At 38.7% G+C, this 17,808-nt stretch overlaps 1 protein-coding gene across 1 annotated transcript; it reads right to left on the reverse strand.

Moving 5' to 3' along the window:
- Positions 1-12,449: 12,449 nt before the first annotated feature.
- Positions 12,450-17,511, reverse strand: LOC124595130 (protein pinocchio). Its single transcript, XM_047133726.1, has 5 exons — positions 17,454-17,511; positions 17,111-17,181; positions 15,308-15,436; positions 14,998-15,127; positions 12,450-14,511 (listed from the first exon to the last, which is right to left on the reverse strand). Exons 2-5 carry the CDS (start codon positions 17,164-17,166, stop codon positions 14,356-14,358), a joined length of 471 nt encoding a protein of 156 aa, XP_046989682.1. The 5' UTR covers positions 17,167-17,181; positions 17,454-17,511; the 3' UTR covers positions 12,450-14,355.
- Positions 17,512-17,808: the final 297 nt, after the last annotated feature.

Below are 17,808 nucleotides of genomic sequence, written 5' to 3' on the forward strand. Positions count from 1 at the left end.
TATTTGCAAGATTGTGTCCTGTCATTTCGGAATCCTGAGGCGAGCTGTTGCCGACCGATCGATCGATAATGCTTCCCTGTTCACTAATTGTTTCACTGCCTACACCATTATTTGCAGCCCGCTCCATTTCCCTATGCACAATTACCAAATTACTACTTTGAACATTAGTTAATTCATTACATGGTGGCGCTAACACACTGCTTTCGTCTTCACTGTCATTTCTCAGTTTACTTTGGAGCCTAGTATTACGTTTTTCACACGCCATTATTGCCACAATATTTCACACGATAACACAGAAAAGCACAATTTGAAGAGCAAAATAAGAAAACACATTAACATAGCATTGAAAATAATATCTCGTTAATTGCAAGCGCAGCTGCGAAATACTTGGTGCAAATCTACATGCATGCCACAACTGTTTTACTGTACAAGAATGAAAAACTACAACTACAAAGGAAATTCTCTCTACAATTACGCACTAGCAATAAACAAAGGCTGCACTAATTGCACAAACTACAAGAAAAAAATCAGAAGATTCTAGTGAGGTATCCTAGGCTAAGGGTCGACATATGAAACATCCCCTTAGAAAAATTGTACATGACTGTGCTTAAACTGACACACAATATTTTTAGCGCAACGCAATCTGACTTTCAATAATCCCTACAAAAGAATGGCCCTGACTAACATTAACCTATACCTTTCACAAATCACTTACCTCACAAAAATCTTCGTTACTCGAACTACTGCAATACAGCGAGCGCCACTACTGCCAGCTAACTAAAAGACTCAAACTACGGAAGGCACTAACTACTGATAGGCATAGTTAGCAAATGAAAGATTTTAATAGAGAACAAACAATGTATTTACCTTAATAGTCATCAAAAGTCATAATATATATATCAGTTCATGACATCCAGTCTTACAAATTTCAAAACTCCGCCATTTCTCTCCCCACATCCACCACTGCTGGCGGCTCACCTCCAACTGCGCAACGCTACACGCTGTTCGCATCCAGCTGCCCAACACTACAATGGCAGACAACAATGCAAACTAGCCACAGACTGCACACAGCACAGCCAGTGATTTTCATACAGAGCGCTACGTAACGTTGCCCATAAGAAAACACAAACAGCCTACTTACAGTAGTATAGGAAGAACAATTACTTAATTGCCTCTGCAGTACTATAACTAGTGTAGTGTTTTCTATACAATCCCTACAGAACAAGTATGTAGGGGTTGTAGTACATTCCTAGATTTCTCAATGAAAGATCGTTCTTCAAACTTTGTATGTTGACTTTCATTGGTTATTTTGCATTTTCCAAGTGATTCCAGTTCAGTTTTTCCAGTATATCTATGACACCGTCCTGTGGATCAAACAAAGCATTCATGTTGCAATTTTTTGTATACGTTCAATACCCTTGCTAATCTTGTGTGGTATAGGCCCACAGACTTGAGCAATATTCTAAGATGAGTCACGTGAATGTTCTGTAAGCAATCCTCTTGTGGACCAATTGAATCTTCCGAAGTTTGTCACCTGTTTTTTTTGTGACTGAGCCTATGTGACTATTCCATTCCATATCTGCACATATTTCCATGTTAGTATCTGAAAATCAGTTGAATATATAATTGCCAGTAATTAAAAATCAAAGAAATTTTTATTTATGACCTTTAAGGCTCTATAGGAATGTTACTGGCAGGGAAGCCAAACTGGACATCAACTCCAGGTTCACAAGGCAAGTACTGTCTGACATAAAACTGACATTTGAGTCCTGTATATGTTAATATACTATTCAGTTGCATGATACATTTAAAACATTGCTAATTCTGTCTTGTTCACACTTAGGAGTATTGGTTTTAATGACCAAATTTCACTAATGTGGCACAGTATTCAGAAGGCTGTCCAGCGCAGTAATATCTATGCCATGGTTCTGAAGTTTGATTTTATATTATGAAAAGGATAGATAGCTATGCAGTATGTAGTGGAGATATTGAGTTGCAGGCCGGCACAACAAAAAGACAAGTCTTTTGTTGTGCTTGTCAGCAACTCAGTTTAGACCAATTTAAAATAAGCTAATTCGTAGACACACATATTTACAGACTTCTAGTTAGAGACAATCATTAGATTTACTACCGGTATGCAATGCTTTTTTTTTTTTTACAAATAACATATTAAATAATGTAATGCCACACTGTTCACTCACATCTCACTATCAGTCACTGCACACTGTACATACATTGTTTCATAACAATTCACTCACTACAGACAGACAGACACACACACACACACACACACATTGGTGATCTGTGGGCCATTTTCTGTACCACAACTTCCCATTTGCTATCCTGAAAAACTAAGTCAGCATCCCTCCATAATGAGTGAGATGTTGAGCTCAGAAAGAGGAAGAGGTGTTAGTATTGTGCTGTGCATAGCTTGGGGGTAAGTATTTCTAGAAAGGAAAAAAGAAGGAAAAAAACATAAAGTTAAGGTGTTACGTGGAATGTTGGATGCTTTATAATCATTATTATTATTTATTTGTACAACATTTTGTTTATCAAACCCCTACTTTGTTTTATCTAAGTAATCCTTCAATGTACAGGCTGTTTATAAATAAATATTGGGATTTTAATGCTTTATAATATTTATTATATTAAACTTACAGTTATAAATGATATGTCAAATGAAAGAGCAACTCTAACAGTTGTGTTTGGCACCAGTGCGCATGCGCAGCGCAAACACCGAATTTGTAGTTACTGTGCAATGTGCATTCCGGCTGAAGTTTGGTTGTGATCCTCCAAGTGATAATAACATTTGTAGACGGTATCATCAATTTGAAGATACCAACTGCCTTTGTAAAGGGAAGAGCACAGGACGACCAAGAGTTAGTGAAGAGACTGTTGAGCGAGTGAGAGAGTCGTTCACTCGTAGCCCAAAGAAATCAGTCCGGAAGGCTAATCATGAATTACAAGTTCCTGTGTTGACTGTTTGGAAAGTTTTAAGAAAACGCATACAACTACGTCCTTACCGTTTACAGTTATTACAGGCTCTAAAGCCAGCAGACCATGGATTACGTTCCAACTTTGCAAACGAAATGTTGTTTCATGATGATGAAGATTTTCTGGATAATGTTGTCTTCAGTGATGAATCAACCTGTCACCTTAGTGGACATGTTAACACTCACAATGTGTGTATCTGGGGCTCAGAAAATCCTCACGAGGTGGTACAAATGCAACGAGATTCCCCTAAAGTGACTGTTTTTTGTGCCGTATCCTGGCGGATAGTTTATGGGCCTTTCTTTTTTGGTGTACCTACTGTAACTGACACTTCTTACCTTGATACATTAGAGCAATGGCTCTTCCCGCAGTTGGAAGAAGATGAGCCACAGAACTTCATTTTCCAGCAAGATGATGCACCACCTCACTGGCATAGCGAAGTATGCGATTGGTTGAACTTCCCTGTAACCAAGTGCTGGCTAGGCCACAAGGGGCCCAATGACAGGGCTTGCTTTGCATGGCCTCCACGTTCACCCGACCTAACGCCATGCGATTTTTTCCTTTGGGACTTCATCAAGAATCGTGTGTACATGCCTCCGCTACCAGCAGACCTCCATGAATGAAGAAACCGGATTGAAGCAGCTGTTGCTACAATCACTGAAGACACACTATCAACATTTGAAAAGAACTCAACTATAGACTTGATGTGTGCCGTGTGATAAATGGTGCTCACATTGAACATTTATAAGGTTCTTGGTGAAACTGTTTGAGTTGCTCTTTCATTTGACATATCATTTATAACTGTAAGTTTAATATAATAAATATCATAAGGCATTAAAACCCCAATATTCATTTATAAACACCCTGTATAAAATGTATTGGATAGTAGGTACTTTTTAGCTGCCTTTTTAAATAAGTGTATTTTTGCAATTTCTTTAATCTCTTTTGGTAATTTATCATACTGTTTTATTCCTTGGTAGAAAATGCAGTTTTGAGTTTTATGTTTATTTTTTCTTGGTAAATGTTAGTTGAGTCTATCTCTTGTTGCATGGTCATGGGCAGAGCTGTTTGTGCAGTAATTACCAATGTTATTTTTGATGTGTACAACTGACTGGTAACTGTATTCACATGGAACAGTTAAAATCGCCAGTGTTTTGAACAGATCTTTAGAATGAGCTCGACTAGTATTTTTGGTTATTATTTTTATGGTTCTTTTCTGGAGTTTGGAAATGGTGTTGAGTAGCAATCTGTCATTTCCATGATATTGTTATTATTCCACCCTGGATTTTCCATTGTTTAAAGTTTGTATTTTGTGTATATAGTTCCTGTACTTTTCTATTATTAGTTTACAATAATAAGACATTTGCTTGTAATTCTCAGAATGTATCTGTTCAACTCCTGTGCAGATGATGTTCTGTCAGTGTGTTTATTTTTTATTATTTCCTAGCCTATGTGCCAGTTTCTCTTTTCTCGGTACCTGAACTACCATCCTAACCTATACCCATTCATACTCAGCATTCCTCTTTCTGTGGTGGAATGGTTTTCAGAAATACATTTTTTACCTACGTAATTAGTAGGGTGCAGATCAGAGATATGTTAATTCTATTTTTAAACCTGGTAATATTTTGGTATAATAAATTGACATGAACCTTCTCATTTTCTCCAATTTCAGGCTAAAAATTTCGAGTTATAATTAAATCGTTTTAAGGATGTTAGTTTGAACAATGAATATATTGAAAAAATGGGACTTTCTTCATGACAGTGACTACAAAAATACTCCTATGAGTCCCACAGGGCTTCATTATAGGAACTATTTTGCTTTTGTTCTGCATTTATCGTTTGTGCATTAATGTAAATGCCCATCAGTTTTATTTGCAAATGATACATTTTATTGAATACCATGAGTCAGAAAGCACCCCTGTCTACACCACCAATACACTAAATCATTAGAACCATGTTTTCAGCTCAATGGATTAACACTGAACATCCCAAAAACCTACATCACCCATTTCAGAATAAACAGCCAAAACCCAAGGAAACTGAAATATATTGTAAAAATCAATATCTAGAAGTAGAGCCCAAGAAATTTTTTAAGATTAAACACAGATAATAATTTAAAATGGACTAAACAAGCTGAGTATTTACTAAACAAATTTTGTTTCTTTGCATTTGCATTGCAAATATTAGCCAGTGCCAATAATAGGGAAATTCGCAACCATAGCTGCTTCCAATCCGTTATAATGTACAAAACAGTGAAAATTCCAGGTTGGAATATCAACAGTTATGATAAGGATAGATTGCTACTCACTGTAAAGATGACATGTTGAGTTTCAGACAGGCACAACAAAAAGACTGTTACACACGGAGCTTTCAGCTAAAGCCTTCTTCAGAAAAGAAAAGAAAACATGCACACAAATTCACACAGGCAGGCACTCCTCATGCACACATGTTCACTATCTTTGGCCACACTGAGCAGATTGCAACTGTAGTGTAGGGAAGGGAGGAGGAATAGCATGGTAGGATGGGGGGGGGGGGGGGGGTGCAGAGGGGAAAGTAGAGCGCTGTTGCGTGCAGTGACTACAAGGCAGTAGGATGAAGCTGCCAGGTGCAGCATTGGGAGGCTGAGGGAGAAGGGGGGAGTGTTGAAGGATGGGAGCAGACTGGTAGGTGCCTTGGCAGAGAGCAGCTCACAATGAGGGTGTGGGCACTTGAATTGGGAGGATGTGATATGATAGGACAAGAGGGGGGAGGGAAATTGTTGGGTGAAGGGTGTGGTGACAGTGTGGAATGGTAAGTTGAGACCACGGTAATTTCTGGGGCGAAGAATGTTTTGTAAGGATAACTTCCATCTGCAAAATTCAGAAAATCTGGTGGTGGAGAAGAGGATCCAGACTGTCCATGTTTTGAATGAGCTTTTGCAATTGAGCATATTATGTTCAGCTGCATGCTGGCTTCTGGTCACAGTTTGACAGTTAGCTTTCATCTTTGTGGGCAGCCAGTTGGTAATCATACCAATATAAAAAGCTGTGGAATGGTTGCAGCAGAGGTAGTATATGACATGGCTACTTTCACAGATGGCCTGACCCCAGATGGGGTAGTATAAGCCTCTGACAGGACTGGAATAGGTAAGTGCTGGATGGGTGCATTGGGCAGGTCTTGCACCTGGGTCTTCCACAGGGATATGATCCCTGTGCCAAGGGGCTCGGATTGGAAGTGGTGTAGGGATGGACTAGCTTGCTGTGGGGATTGGGTGGCTGACGCGTCACCACGTTAGGAGGGTGGGTACAATCATGGGTAGGGTGTCTCTCATTTCAGGGTATGGTGATAGGTAATCAAAACCCTGATGAAGGATGTGGTTCAGTTGCTCCAGTTTGGGGTGGTATTGAGTGACAAAAGGGGTACTCCCTGGTTCTGGGGAGTGTTGGGAGGATTGGGGTTGTGTGAAAATATGGAATGGGAAATTGTTCGTGGGCAAGGGCTGGGAAATAGTGCCTGGCTGCGAAGGTCTCTGTGAGACCTTCCGCATACTGGGCAAGGTAGTTCTTGTCACTGCAGATATGCCGTCCCCGGGTGGCCAGGCTGTGTGGGAGGGGTTTTTTGGTGTGGAAGGGGTGGCCGCTGTTGAGTTGCATGTACTGCCAGTGGTTGGTTGGTGGCGTGGCCAGTACAGTTGTTTGAAGAAATTCGAGCAACATATTATGCTTACTGAAACTACATAAAAGAATCATTAGAACGATGTCACCCACTATTTAAAGACCTGCAATAATTAACCATTACCTCCCTATATATCTATGATATTATCATCTTTTAACATAGTAACTAATAATTATTCAAGGTAAACTGTTATAATATGAGAAATAAAGCTAATTGTGTGCTCCCTTCTCATCATTTAAACATATGTGCTCGGACTCTGTGAACATTTACACCAAACTAACAGGCAAGAACATTCTGAGAATGAAACTAGATTCACTGGGAGGGAGGAGGGGAAGGGGAGCTACATGATTATAAACTTCAGTGCTACTACTCAGTTAAAGATTTATTGAAGGAAATATTTGAAGAGGAGGTAGTTTATCAATAGTTTTGTTGTGTAAATGTCGCTGTCTTTTCACCAAAACTATAGTGTCATATCAGTCTCCTTATATAGAAGCCAATGTCCTGACTGACTGACTCACTGACTCATCATCTCCCAGCCCAAACTAATAAGGATGGAAACTTGAAATTTGCAGAGGATGTTGTTGATCTTATACTGTAGGCATTGTTTAAGAAGGGATTTTTTGAAATTCCCCAAAGGGGTGAAACAGGATGAAAGGTTTTTTGAAAAATGTGTTGCAAATATGACAGTTTTGAAGCTAGGGCTGTGTAAATTGGTATTTGGTTTCTCAGTCAGAAATAAATAAATATGTTTTTCAGCATTTCTGGAAATTTGACCACTAAGGGGGTAAAATAGTGAGAGAAAGTCTTTTGAAAATAAATCGTTATTAAATAACTATTAAAGCATTGTTAAAGATCCGTCTATGAAAACTGGTTTTGACTTCTTATTTAGAAATAAAAAAATTCGTCTTTCAGTAACTTTGGAAATTTAATCCCCGAAGGGAGTGAAATAGGGGGTGAAAAGTTTTATGGAATTATATACTATGAAAGGCTTTCTTCAAGCGAAATCTATCAAAATTTTGTATTTGGCATTTCTGTCAGAAATGAAAAAAAAATACGTTTCACTGTTTTTGGAATTTCATGTCCCAAGGGGGTGAAACAGGGGATGAAAAATGCTTAAGAAGATATTTCATTACACTAAAAAAAAGAAGCTAATTCATGAAGACTGATGTACACTTATGTGTTAGGGGATGAAAGTTTCTATGGAAATGTCACCGTAAGAAAGCAAAAAGCATGATTAACAAAAACCTTGGACACTAGCTACCAGAATCGCTTTTTGGTCAGAAGTACATTCGAAAAAGACCATGCTTTAGAAGCCTTAATTAGTGTGAACAGTCTAGAAGGTGTTACAATTTGTGAAATTATCAAAGAAAGCTATTTAACAGTCACCACAACAATTTGTCAGCATAAAAAAGAAACAGCTTACCAATACATTAATTTTTTATGTAATTACTACACAAACGCGAGCAAAGCAGCAGGCACTAAGCTAGTGAAGTTATGTTTCCACTTTTTTACATGTCTCCTGTACTATAATCAAATGATTAGCATCTGCATATTATGAGACGAATAAATCACAATTCACATCTTATAAAAGAAGAATATATACTAATAACATTTCATTTTCTGTAAATTGTTCCTGCTGCCTTTGGTTTCAAAGAATGTATTCTCGTCAGCATTGTCCAAAATCTACAAATGCTATAAAGGTAGGTTTGTCTTTTTTAAATCCAACTTCTATAATAATTTTTTGAAAAATATGTAAAAACCTGCCAACCGGTTGCATAAGTTTTCTATATACCTTGACCAGGTTTCGTCACCTTTAAGGGTGACTTCATCAGAAGGTAAGGTAATAAGTTACAAAGTCAGTACTGCTTCAAGTGTTCCTATATTTCTCCAGAATCCAAACTGGTCTTCAAGGCCAACTATTACTAGTCTTTCCAATCTTCTTTAAATAATTTGTGTTAGTATTTTGAAACTATGATTTACCAATTGATGATTTGGTAATATTCATGCCACTGCCTTCTTTTGAATTGAGATTCTTGAAATCTTAGCATACTTTGTTTGCTGTACGTATCTTACCCACCACATTGTTGGTTCTCCCAAGAATCTCAGTAATTCTGTGGCAATGTCATCTGTTCTTGTTTTGTTATAGGTTTCTCAGTGCTCTATCAAATTCTTCTTGCAAAATTCCTTCTCGTCCCATCTGAGAAGACTCCCCTGACTCGGGGTTCTGGGCGACTTTTCCAAACTCTGCCACCGGTAAAATTTTGCACAGAGCACAACTCAGTCATTGTAAACCTCTTGTTTAAGGGTTGTGAAAGAAGACTGCATATGTATAAGAAACATGAAGATAGCAGAGGGTTTCTAATAGATTATACAATAGTAAGACTGAGACTTTGAAACCAGATTTTAAACTGCAACCATTTTGAGGGTTATGGGTATGGACTGCAGACTGAACTGGAAGAATATACAGAAGTGTAGGATATTGAGGAGGATTCTCAATAAGTGGAAACAGTCAGTGGTTGTTTTGAGTTTCAAAAGGAGCATTAGGCAGTATCCGACTGATGTATTTAACGGAATCTGGAATACAATAAAAGATGAATGAGTAACTTTGAAAGATGAAATAGTGTAGTGAAGTCAGTAGACAAATGAATAGGGGGGAAAAGACAAGATCAAGTAGGAATCCTTCATATATTAATAGAAATACTAATTTCTTCAGCAGTAAGGTGAAATCTTGTAATTTATTTTTCTTTATTCAGTTGCACTTGTAATCAGTACCAACACTTTTTTTTTGCAGAAAACATTGGCACAGTGGGACAAGGTGTTCTACATAGCTGCTGCTACTTCTGCTGGTACTTACTTCTTATACCTCGCATTTGGATCTGTTGATGAACAGCCTTGGAATGCCCCACGAGAAAGCAAATCCATAAAAAGAAATGGAGTTCACAACATAGAAGAGGAAAGCAACTATATCCCAGGAGAACAGGTCAACAATTATATCTCCACAGACCAAGACAGCACTGAGAACTTCTCAGAAGAGGCCCATGAAATTATTAATTACTATATAGAAAACGCCATTAATCTTAACTCTAACTCTGCTGGGCGGGACAGCAATCACGCTGACCAGGAAAGCAACAGTGTTCTACAAGATCAAGCCAACAATTACACCTCCTCTGAGCAGAACAGCTGCCACAGCTTTTCGGAAGAGGCCCGTGAAATTATTAATCATTATGTAGGAGGGGCCATTAATCCTATAAAAGATAGCAATCATGCAGACAAGGAAAGCAACAGTGTTCTAAAAGATCAGGCCAACAATTGCACCTCTTCTGAGCGGAACAGCTGTCACAGCTTTTCGGAAGAGGCCCGTGAAATTATTAAACATTATGTAGGAGGGGCCATTAATCCTATAAAATATAGCAATCAGGAAAGCAACAGTGTTCTAAAAGATCAGGCCAACAATTACACCTCCTCTGAGCAGAACAGCTGTCACAGCTTTTCGGAAGAGGCCCGTGAAATTATTAATCATTATGCAGAAGGGGCCATTAATCCTACAAAAGATAGTAATCATAACTCATGATATACTCAGAGCCGATTGTGAAAATATATGAATAAGTAAAGTTGTAGGATCATGAAAGAGAAGTGGCATATTGATACTGCTGCACATTTTCTTGGATTATTTGTGGGCATAATTGCAAAAGAAAATGAGAAACATTTTATTCCTCTGCAGCAATTAAATAGTATCCAAGTAAAAATAATGCTGGACTGTAATGTTAACCTTACTTGATATGTATTCGAAAATGTACTCATTATCATTTTCAGTAAAGTGACAGTTGGATTGTGACAGTGATTTTTTATGTAATAATAAAACTGTTGTCATGATGTTGGTCTTATCCTTGAAAGTGTAAGCTGATTGCAATAATGACTGATACAGTTTAAATTCTCCATTTAGAATAGTAGGATTGTGGTGAAGACCTCTACACATTAATGCTGTTTACATCAGCATCCAGTTACAATTCTTTTATCAAATTGATGTGGAATGAGTCCGTTTACAGGATATCTGTATATGATTAGTGTTGACATTAATGAACACATTATTTTGTAGTCCTCACGCAACTACACTTAAAAACTAGGCTACCACTTTCAAAACAGGAATTTTTCCACAGAATAGGAGTTGTTCGGCATAATATGATTTTAGGTTAGATTTAAAATCTTCTTTGCTACCTGCCAAACATTTTTATGTTATTGGGCAAATTATAAAAAATATTTGTTGACAAATATTGAACTCTGTTCTGAGTCACTGACAGCTTTAATAGTGGGTATTAGAGGTCAATTTTTTTCTCTAGTGTTGTAGGCAAGGACATCACTGTTCTCAAACTGTGATAGATATTAATGAACATATGTAGTGTGACACTACAGTTAAATGCCTAAATCTGTGAAGAGCTACCTGCATGACAACTGCTCGTGGACACCACGTATTATTGTTACTGCTCACTTTTGTGCAATCAGAAAAGTAGTGATTTATGCCAGAAAACTATTCCACAAAACATTGAGAGAAAATATGCAAAATATGTCATGAGACACCAATTGTGGTGTTGTCACAGATAAAGCAGTATGAAATTAGTAGGCTAACTTTCACATGTAGGAAAGCTCTGGCTGAATGTAGGTATTTATGAGTAAATGAGACTACTCACTGAATAACAGGGGCCTCAAGTTGTCAAGAGGCACACACACAAGAGATCTCTGATGGAGCTGTTGCATGTTTAATTGTAAATGGGGCAGAGATTTAAGAAAAGATTAATGAAATAATATTCATTTCTGTGTCCAAGATGGTGATATGGTGCCACTGCAGTGATCTTCTCTACCTGAAAAGTCCATTGAATTCCAGATGGTTATCTTGATACAGGTGAATTTAGTGTATTATGTTTAGAAATTATTTGAACAATGTGACAGTTTATTACTGATCTGTTGTTTCTGAAGCATGACCATGGTTCACTGTTTAAAAACTATGAAGAAAAAAAAAAAGAATGGAATGTGTAACTGTTCAAAATGTACCAGTTTTGGTATTTGGAAAGCACTGCTACTCCTGGCTCAAGTGTTGTAAATGCACATATTTATCTTTCATTCTGGTCCAGTGCCTTCAGTTTCTTATCTTTTTTGCTAAGTAACTCATGACTACATTTTTTAGGTTTTAAATAAGATCACTAAAACCTACTTCATACTGATTGTAGAACATGTCATTTGTTATGAAGTGACTCACAGTTCTTTAATGTGCACTTCTTCAGGTCTCACCTGTGTTTAAAAGGTTTCCCATTAACATCCGAGAGGAGCCCCAACTGCTGAGAGCGGGCGTACCCGCCCGCCCACCCACTGTTTCTACTGACATCAAGAACTTTAAAGACATTTTATTGGATTATATACACCCTGTTTCATTCTGAGCTACAAACATTGTATCAGTACCCACACCTATTCTTAGTAAAATTGACACAGCATTTAACTTTTTCACACAGAAAGATATTGTAAATTATACACTTTTTAAAAGTATTTTAATAACATTGCGGCATAGGATTTTCACTAAATGTTAAATCATGTTGACTTCTTAGTTTCAACACATTTTATTGTAGACCACTTTTATTGCAGGAGATCGGTCTTATTTTATGATAGAATTGTTCCTTTATTGTAGTCATGTCTTAGTGCAACGGAGACCAGGAGGTGAAGAGGGGGGCGGGCGGATATGCAACATATATTTGTGAGTCTTTTAAACCCTGTTTCTGTTAATAGGAACATGTCAGTGTTTGAAAGAAAGCCTTACATTCTTCTACAATTATTTTATTCCACACAAAGCGAGTGTCATGATGCAAGAGAACATAACATACGTACAAAAATTACTCAAAAATTAAATTACAGCCTTACAAATAGTGTCATACATTTCCAAGATTCTCTTACAGTTTCCTTTGATGACTACTACACAGTAACAAAACTTTAAAAGCTTCAAGGAACAATTATTCAAGTGGACACAGTAACTGTCAGATCAAATAACAGGTTCACATGGTTTTACAAACAATGTGGACGTACGGCACAATAAGCCGAATTGAAGAAATAAAACAATAGATGCTAGCCTGCAATTTAAAACTGAATGTAGTCACAGTTTTCTCCACTGCAGACACAAATCTCGCTTGCAAATGGTTGACTAATATATCCTCCATACAAAAACATGTTGCATGTTAACACCAGCATATCCAGTACTGAATGCATGTTTTCATACAATAAACTGACATATGTATGGGAGATCCACCTGAAATTAACATTTAGAAAACTTATTTAAGGACTGTGCTTATTTTGGTAAATTTTAAGTACAATTCACTCAAATGTTGTGACAGTATCAACAAAGAAAATGTTATGTGCTTCACAAAATAAGCAGTCCACAGAAATGCAGACCTACAACAGTAAGATGGTTTTCAGGACAAAACACTGTATAAAAAAGCTGCCAGATTGTATTCTGGAAAGGATTTTATCTCAGATCTATACATATTTACATTAACTAGTTATCAGTAATAGTACGACAGAGACAAGTTAGGCAATGCAAGTGCTGAGACTACAGTTCACACATAAATAATACAGTTAAGACGATGCTAATTTGACTGAAATTTTTTTCAGTTTTTTGGACTTGCACTGCCTTTAACAAACAGTCATCCCTTAATAAAGTGGACAGCTTTTAAGCCAAGTATCAAAATATCTTTTAAATGTTAACAACTTTGATTTTCCATAGAATTTTAAATACTTTTACAAAAAACTGCAAAAAAATATTTTCATGCACTTAAAGAGACAAGGTGGTATTTCTAAAGATTTTGATTCTAATGTTAACATTTAAAAGTAAAAACTAAACAGCGGCTGAGCTCAATGGAAATAAAAACCTTAAAGCCAAGAGCTGAACCTCTGGAATTGTGCCAGGAAATGATACTGATTCGTGATCAGACTTCTTAACAGTAATGCTTAAATAAGTCTTTAACACTGGAACCTCAGTCGAAACCGTATGCATTCATGTTGTGCTTAGTCAAATCAGTAAATGTGGATCGGTGTTTGCCAACATATTGCACTAGGCTACCTGTTTTCAATTTTCTGTGTGGATATTAATCCCCATCTCATTAAGTGAAGTCAGCAACACTTTCAAGACTAGTAGTGTTATCAGTTTGGAGCTCCAGCAGGCACATCAATTCTGCATACTCTGGGACTGCAAACTAATATCACTTAAGGTGCTGAGCAAGCAGCAGATTACACGACTGAAAATCTGAACCACGAGGATCATAAATGCAGCTGGAACAGTGTATAATGGTAAAGACATCACAATGACACTTAAATAATCTAAGTGAACAGACAGCCTGTGATAGCACAACAGTTTCACATGTGACAAAACATTGTGTGTGGCGAACTGCCCATCACACTTTTCTCCAAAGTTTATAAACATGAGTCCATCACTTGAGACCAAATAAATTAATAGTGTAAAGTCATCACACTACGAACAATCTAACACTTCAAATGATAATTACAGACTGTGAATGTATGGAAATGTACAATGAGACAGATGCAAAAAAATAAGTCTGCAATAAAACACAGCAGGTGATTGAAAGTTCACCAGCCAAGCTACGGCCACACAGAGGTTCCCGGGTTGGAGGCGAGGCGAGGTGCATTCACTCAGTCAGTGCCTAGAATGCAGGCACATCACGAGGACAGCTTCTCTAGCCGGACACATAACCGCGCTGTTTCATCGTCCAGGGGTGACCGCGACGTCTTGTCACCTGCCGAGGTGGTGCTATTACTCGCGGCTGCCTCCAACGCGCAAGATCCTTCCCAGCGCGCCTTGCCCGATGCATGAGACTGTGATGAAAAGAGACAATTCACAGTTACATATCTCTCTCAGAATGATTTCATGACAAGAAAACACTTACTAGACTTGCAACATACTTCTGACTGATCTGCAATATGTTTATACCTCAGAAGTCAAAGTTATTTAGATTAATGTGTACAGCCACTCAAACTATGAAAGCAGCACTCAGCAAACTATTGCCTTGGGTGCAAGAGTTGCTGCTTGCATATAATTTGTTTAAGAAAACAAATAGTGAGGTTAAAGTGTTCTTTTTTTCCTTGTACACTAATTAAAATGGAAGTATTATCACTAAAACTTTTTGGCCCAGGTCATACACAATTCCTCTTTTTGACTAACTTATATAATCATTGTCACCTTTGTTACCTATCCGCTGTATTAATCTGCAGCAGTAAATGATGTGACAGCATGTCTTCATGGAAAGGTTGCCCTTTATTCTATTACACTACTCCTGGAACTGGAATGTGCTAGGTGCTTACAGTGGTAAGGTCCCGCTTCCAGACAGAGTCACAGCGGCCGTCGCAAAGTGGGCAGGGTCGCTCCAGGGAGTAGCCACCGCACTCTCGGCAGTCCAGCGACACATGCTCCTCTTGCCAGCTTACACCACATCTGCGTTCAGTAAAAGTGAGTGTGTTAAACAAGTATGTTGGTTTGAACCATAACTAAAAATCAAAGATTTTATACACTAAATGCCAACTTATGTAAGTCTACAGCATTCATTATCCTAAAAACTGGTTAAAGTGATGTGGATCAAACAATACGAGAAAGAAATGGCATTTGTATACTTACGTGAAGCAAGAATTGAGCTGCAGACGAAGTTCTTCAATTGACAACACTGGCTCAGAAGCTGCTGCACCAAAGTAACTCTGGAGCTCCTCAAGAGAACTGCCAATGCTTGCACTGCGGTGCAAGAGACTGCTGGAAGAAAATCACAAACAGTCAGTAATGGCTAAGAAAAATGGGAGCTTTATTACCTACATGTATATTCTGCAACAAGCTAATATTACAGTACACCCAGTATAAAAATGAAGCTGCTTTTACTGAGTTATATTTAACTCCACCAGGAAGAATGATTTTATGTTCACAAGGCATGCTTAGCATCACAGTGACACCTTACAGATAAACATGAGATAGGAAATACCAGAACGTGGCAAGAAACGTAACCTTTCATTTATGGCCATGAAATATACATGTGAAGTGCCTCAACATGCTCATAAAATGTAATGGAACTTACTGCCAGTGGTTTTCACCTTAAATCTAAACGAAGCTTATCCAATTTCGGTGTAAGTTTTACAGAATTAATTCTTTAAGTCAAGTTTTCTCCAGAATTACTTTAAGTTCTGTCACTGTACTTGCCAGAGTGCAATATTTACACACCCACAGTCCCATTCTAGCACTGTCGGTGTGCAAATTTTACGGGTGCTATTCTGTAAAAAAAACGTGTTCCTGTTTAGAATATGAAAGTAAAGTTAACGAAGATGCAAGTAGAATTTGTTGTTCGAATTCTAGTGCAGTGACGCTATATTTGGACCGTAAGAGATACTGCAATACCACTGGGGTATGCTTTAATACAACAGCCAGTTCCCCCACCCTAACAGTTTGGACGCTGATGGGAAAGGAATGAAGAATGTAGCCGGCATTGCTTGCAAAACATAATGAAACTGCAAGTTTACATTTACAAAAGTGTACTGCGATATGAATGTAAATCGCATTTTCAACGCTCTTAACTAGACCTACGTTCGAAAGGCGCCCATGAAGTACACGCAAAACCTTACGAAGAGAAAAGTGATGGAAGCAGAAAGAAGTCTGAAGAAGTTCACAACTGATAATTCCTGCAAAGACGAATAAACAAATCAATTTTTTTAAAAAAATTTAATAAGAAAACTGACACGCGAAAGGACGCTAAACAAGCTGTATTTCCTCCTTCAAGGCAACTACGTTCTTACAAATTTTTGAACACTTCCAGCAGGAAAGAAATTATACAGTATACGACATTATTATGCTGTGTGTTTTGTTACACAGTCCTGTTGCGCGTTACACACATCGTTTCACTTTCCACTTTTTATCTTCTCCCCTACAAATGGTGAAGGCAATGCCGCCAGCGCTGCGTGCATTTTTACCTTATAGGAGGAAGAGGGGGTATGAGCGAGACGGGGAGTGGGGCGGATACCTGATGCACAAGCGCGGAGCATACATGCTCTCCCTCCACCCCACACCCCACCGCCGCTACTGTAGAAACAATACGGAAACATTAACAAGTGTTTTAGAAAACGTTTGCTCCCTCCCCCACTCTTCCTAACACACACGCACTTATACTCACCCACACCACCCCGACATTCTCTCCGTGCGACTAAGTGGAATTGGTATAATTGCCTATCATTCCCGTCGACCAAAGTAAAAAAACAAGCAGGAGCGTAACGTGCAACTAAATTTCTTGCTCCTCTAGTCGCCAGATGCAGAATGTACCTCACACACACACACACACACACACACACACACACACACACACTTCACACGCTACCGTATTATTTAATAGTCTAATCATTACACGTGCTGCATTAATAACGAAACGCGCAACATAATGACACATACCTGTGGTACTGGTCGTGGCCGTGCATTTCTGCGGGATGAAGGCTGGCGAGCGACATCTCTGATGCTTGATTCTGTAAAGGAAGAAAGAACACTTCATTATAATTTATTCTCTACTCTTTCGCAGCGTAAGTAACGAACAATTTGCAAAGATAAAGCTTGGCGTTATGATCGAACATGAGTTATCATGGAGAATGTGATTCACTTCTAATCCATGCGCCAAGTCCGCTTTGCGGGATCTGATTGCTTGCTTTATTTCCTCGTACAATCACTTTTTCATCCGTGCTATTCCTATCGTAGCTACAATTCACGATGGCACAGGAGTCACGTTGTTTTGTTTACCTACTGGAGGTGGGGCACGTGTCGCGAGAGCAGCTGTCTGCCTGTATGTCCTGCCGAGATCGCTGGTGCACCAACAATGAGGCCTCTGCAACGCGCGCGCCGAGCTCCAGCCGCCGAGCCCCCCACCACCACCCCTCCCGCTGACCGGCCGACCAATGGGCGGCGAGTGGAAAGTTACCGGCTCCGCGCGCTCCAGCAGGTCATTCAACCTGCGCCGGCGCCCCAGCCAGTCTGGCGGGTAGGGGTAGTGTGGATAGGGGTAGGGGGTGAACGGAAAAATACTGGCAGCCCGCCCAGAGGGGCGGAAAACGGGGGTGTAGATGCGAGGGCGGGGCACGTAAGCCGAAATTGTAAATATT

Source organism: Schistocerca americana, chromosome 2 (assembly GCF_021461395.2).
Source record: "Schistocerca americana isolate TAMUIC-IGC-003095 chromosome 2, iqSchAmer2.1, whole genome shotgun sequence".
NCBI classification, from domain to species: Eukaryota; Metazoa; Arthropoda; class Insecta; order Orthoptera; family Acrididae; genus Schistocerca; species Schistocerca americana.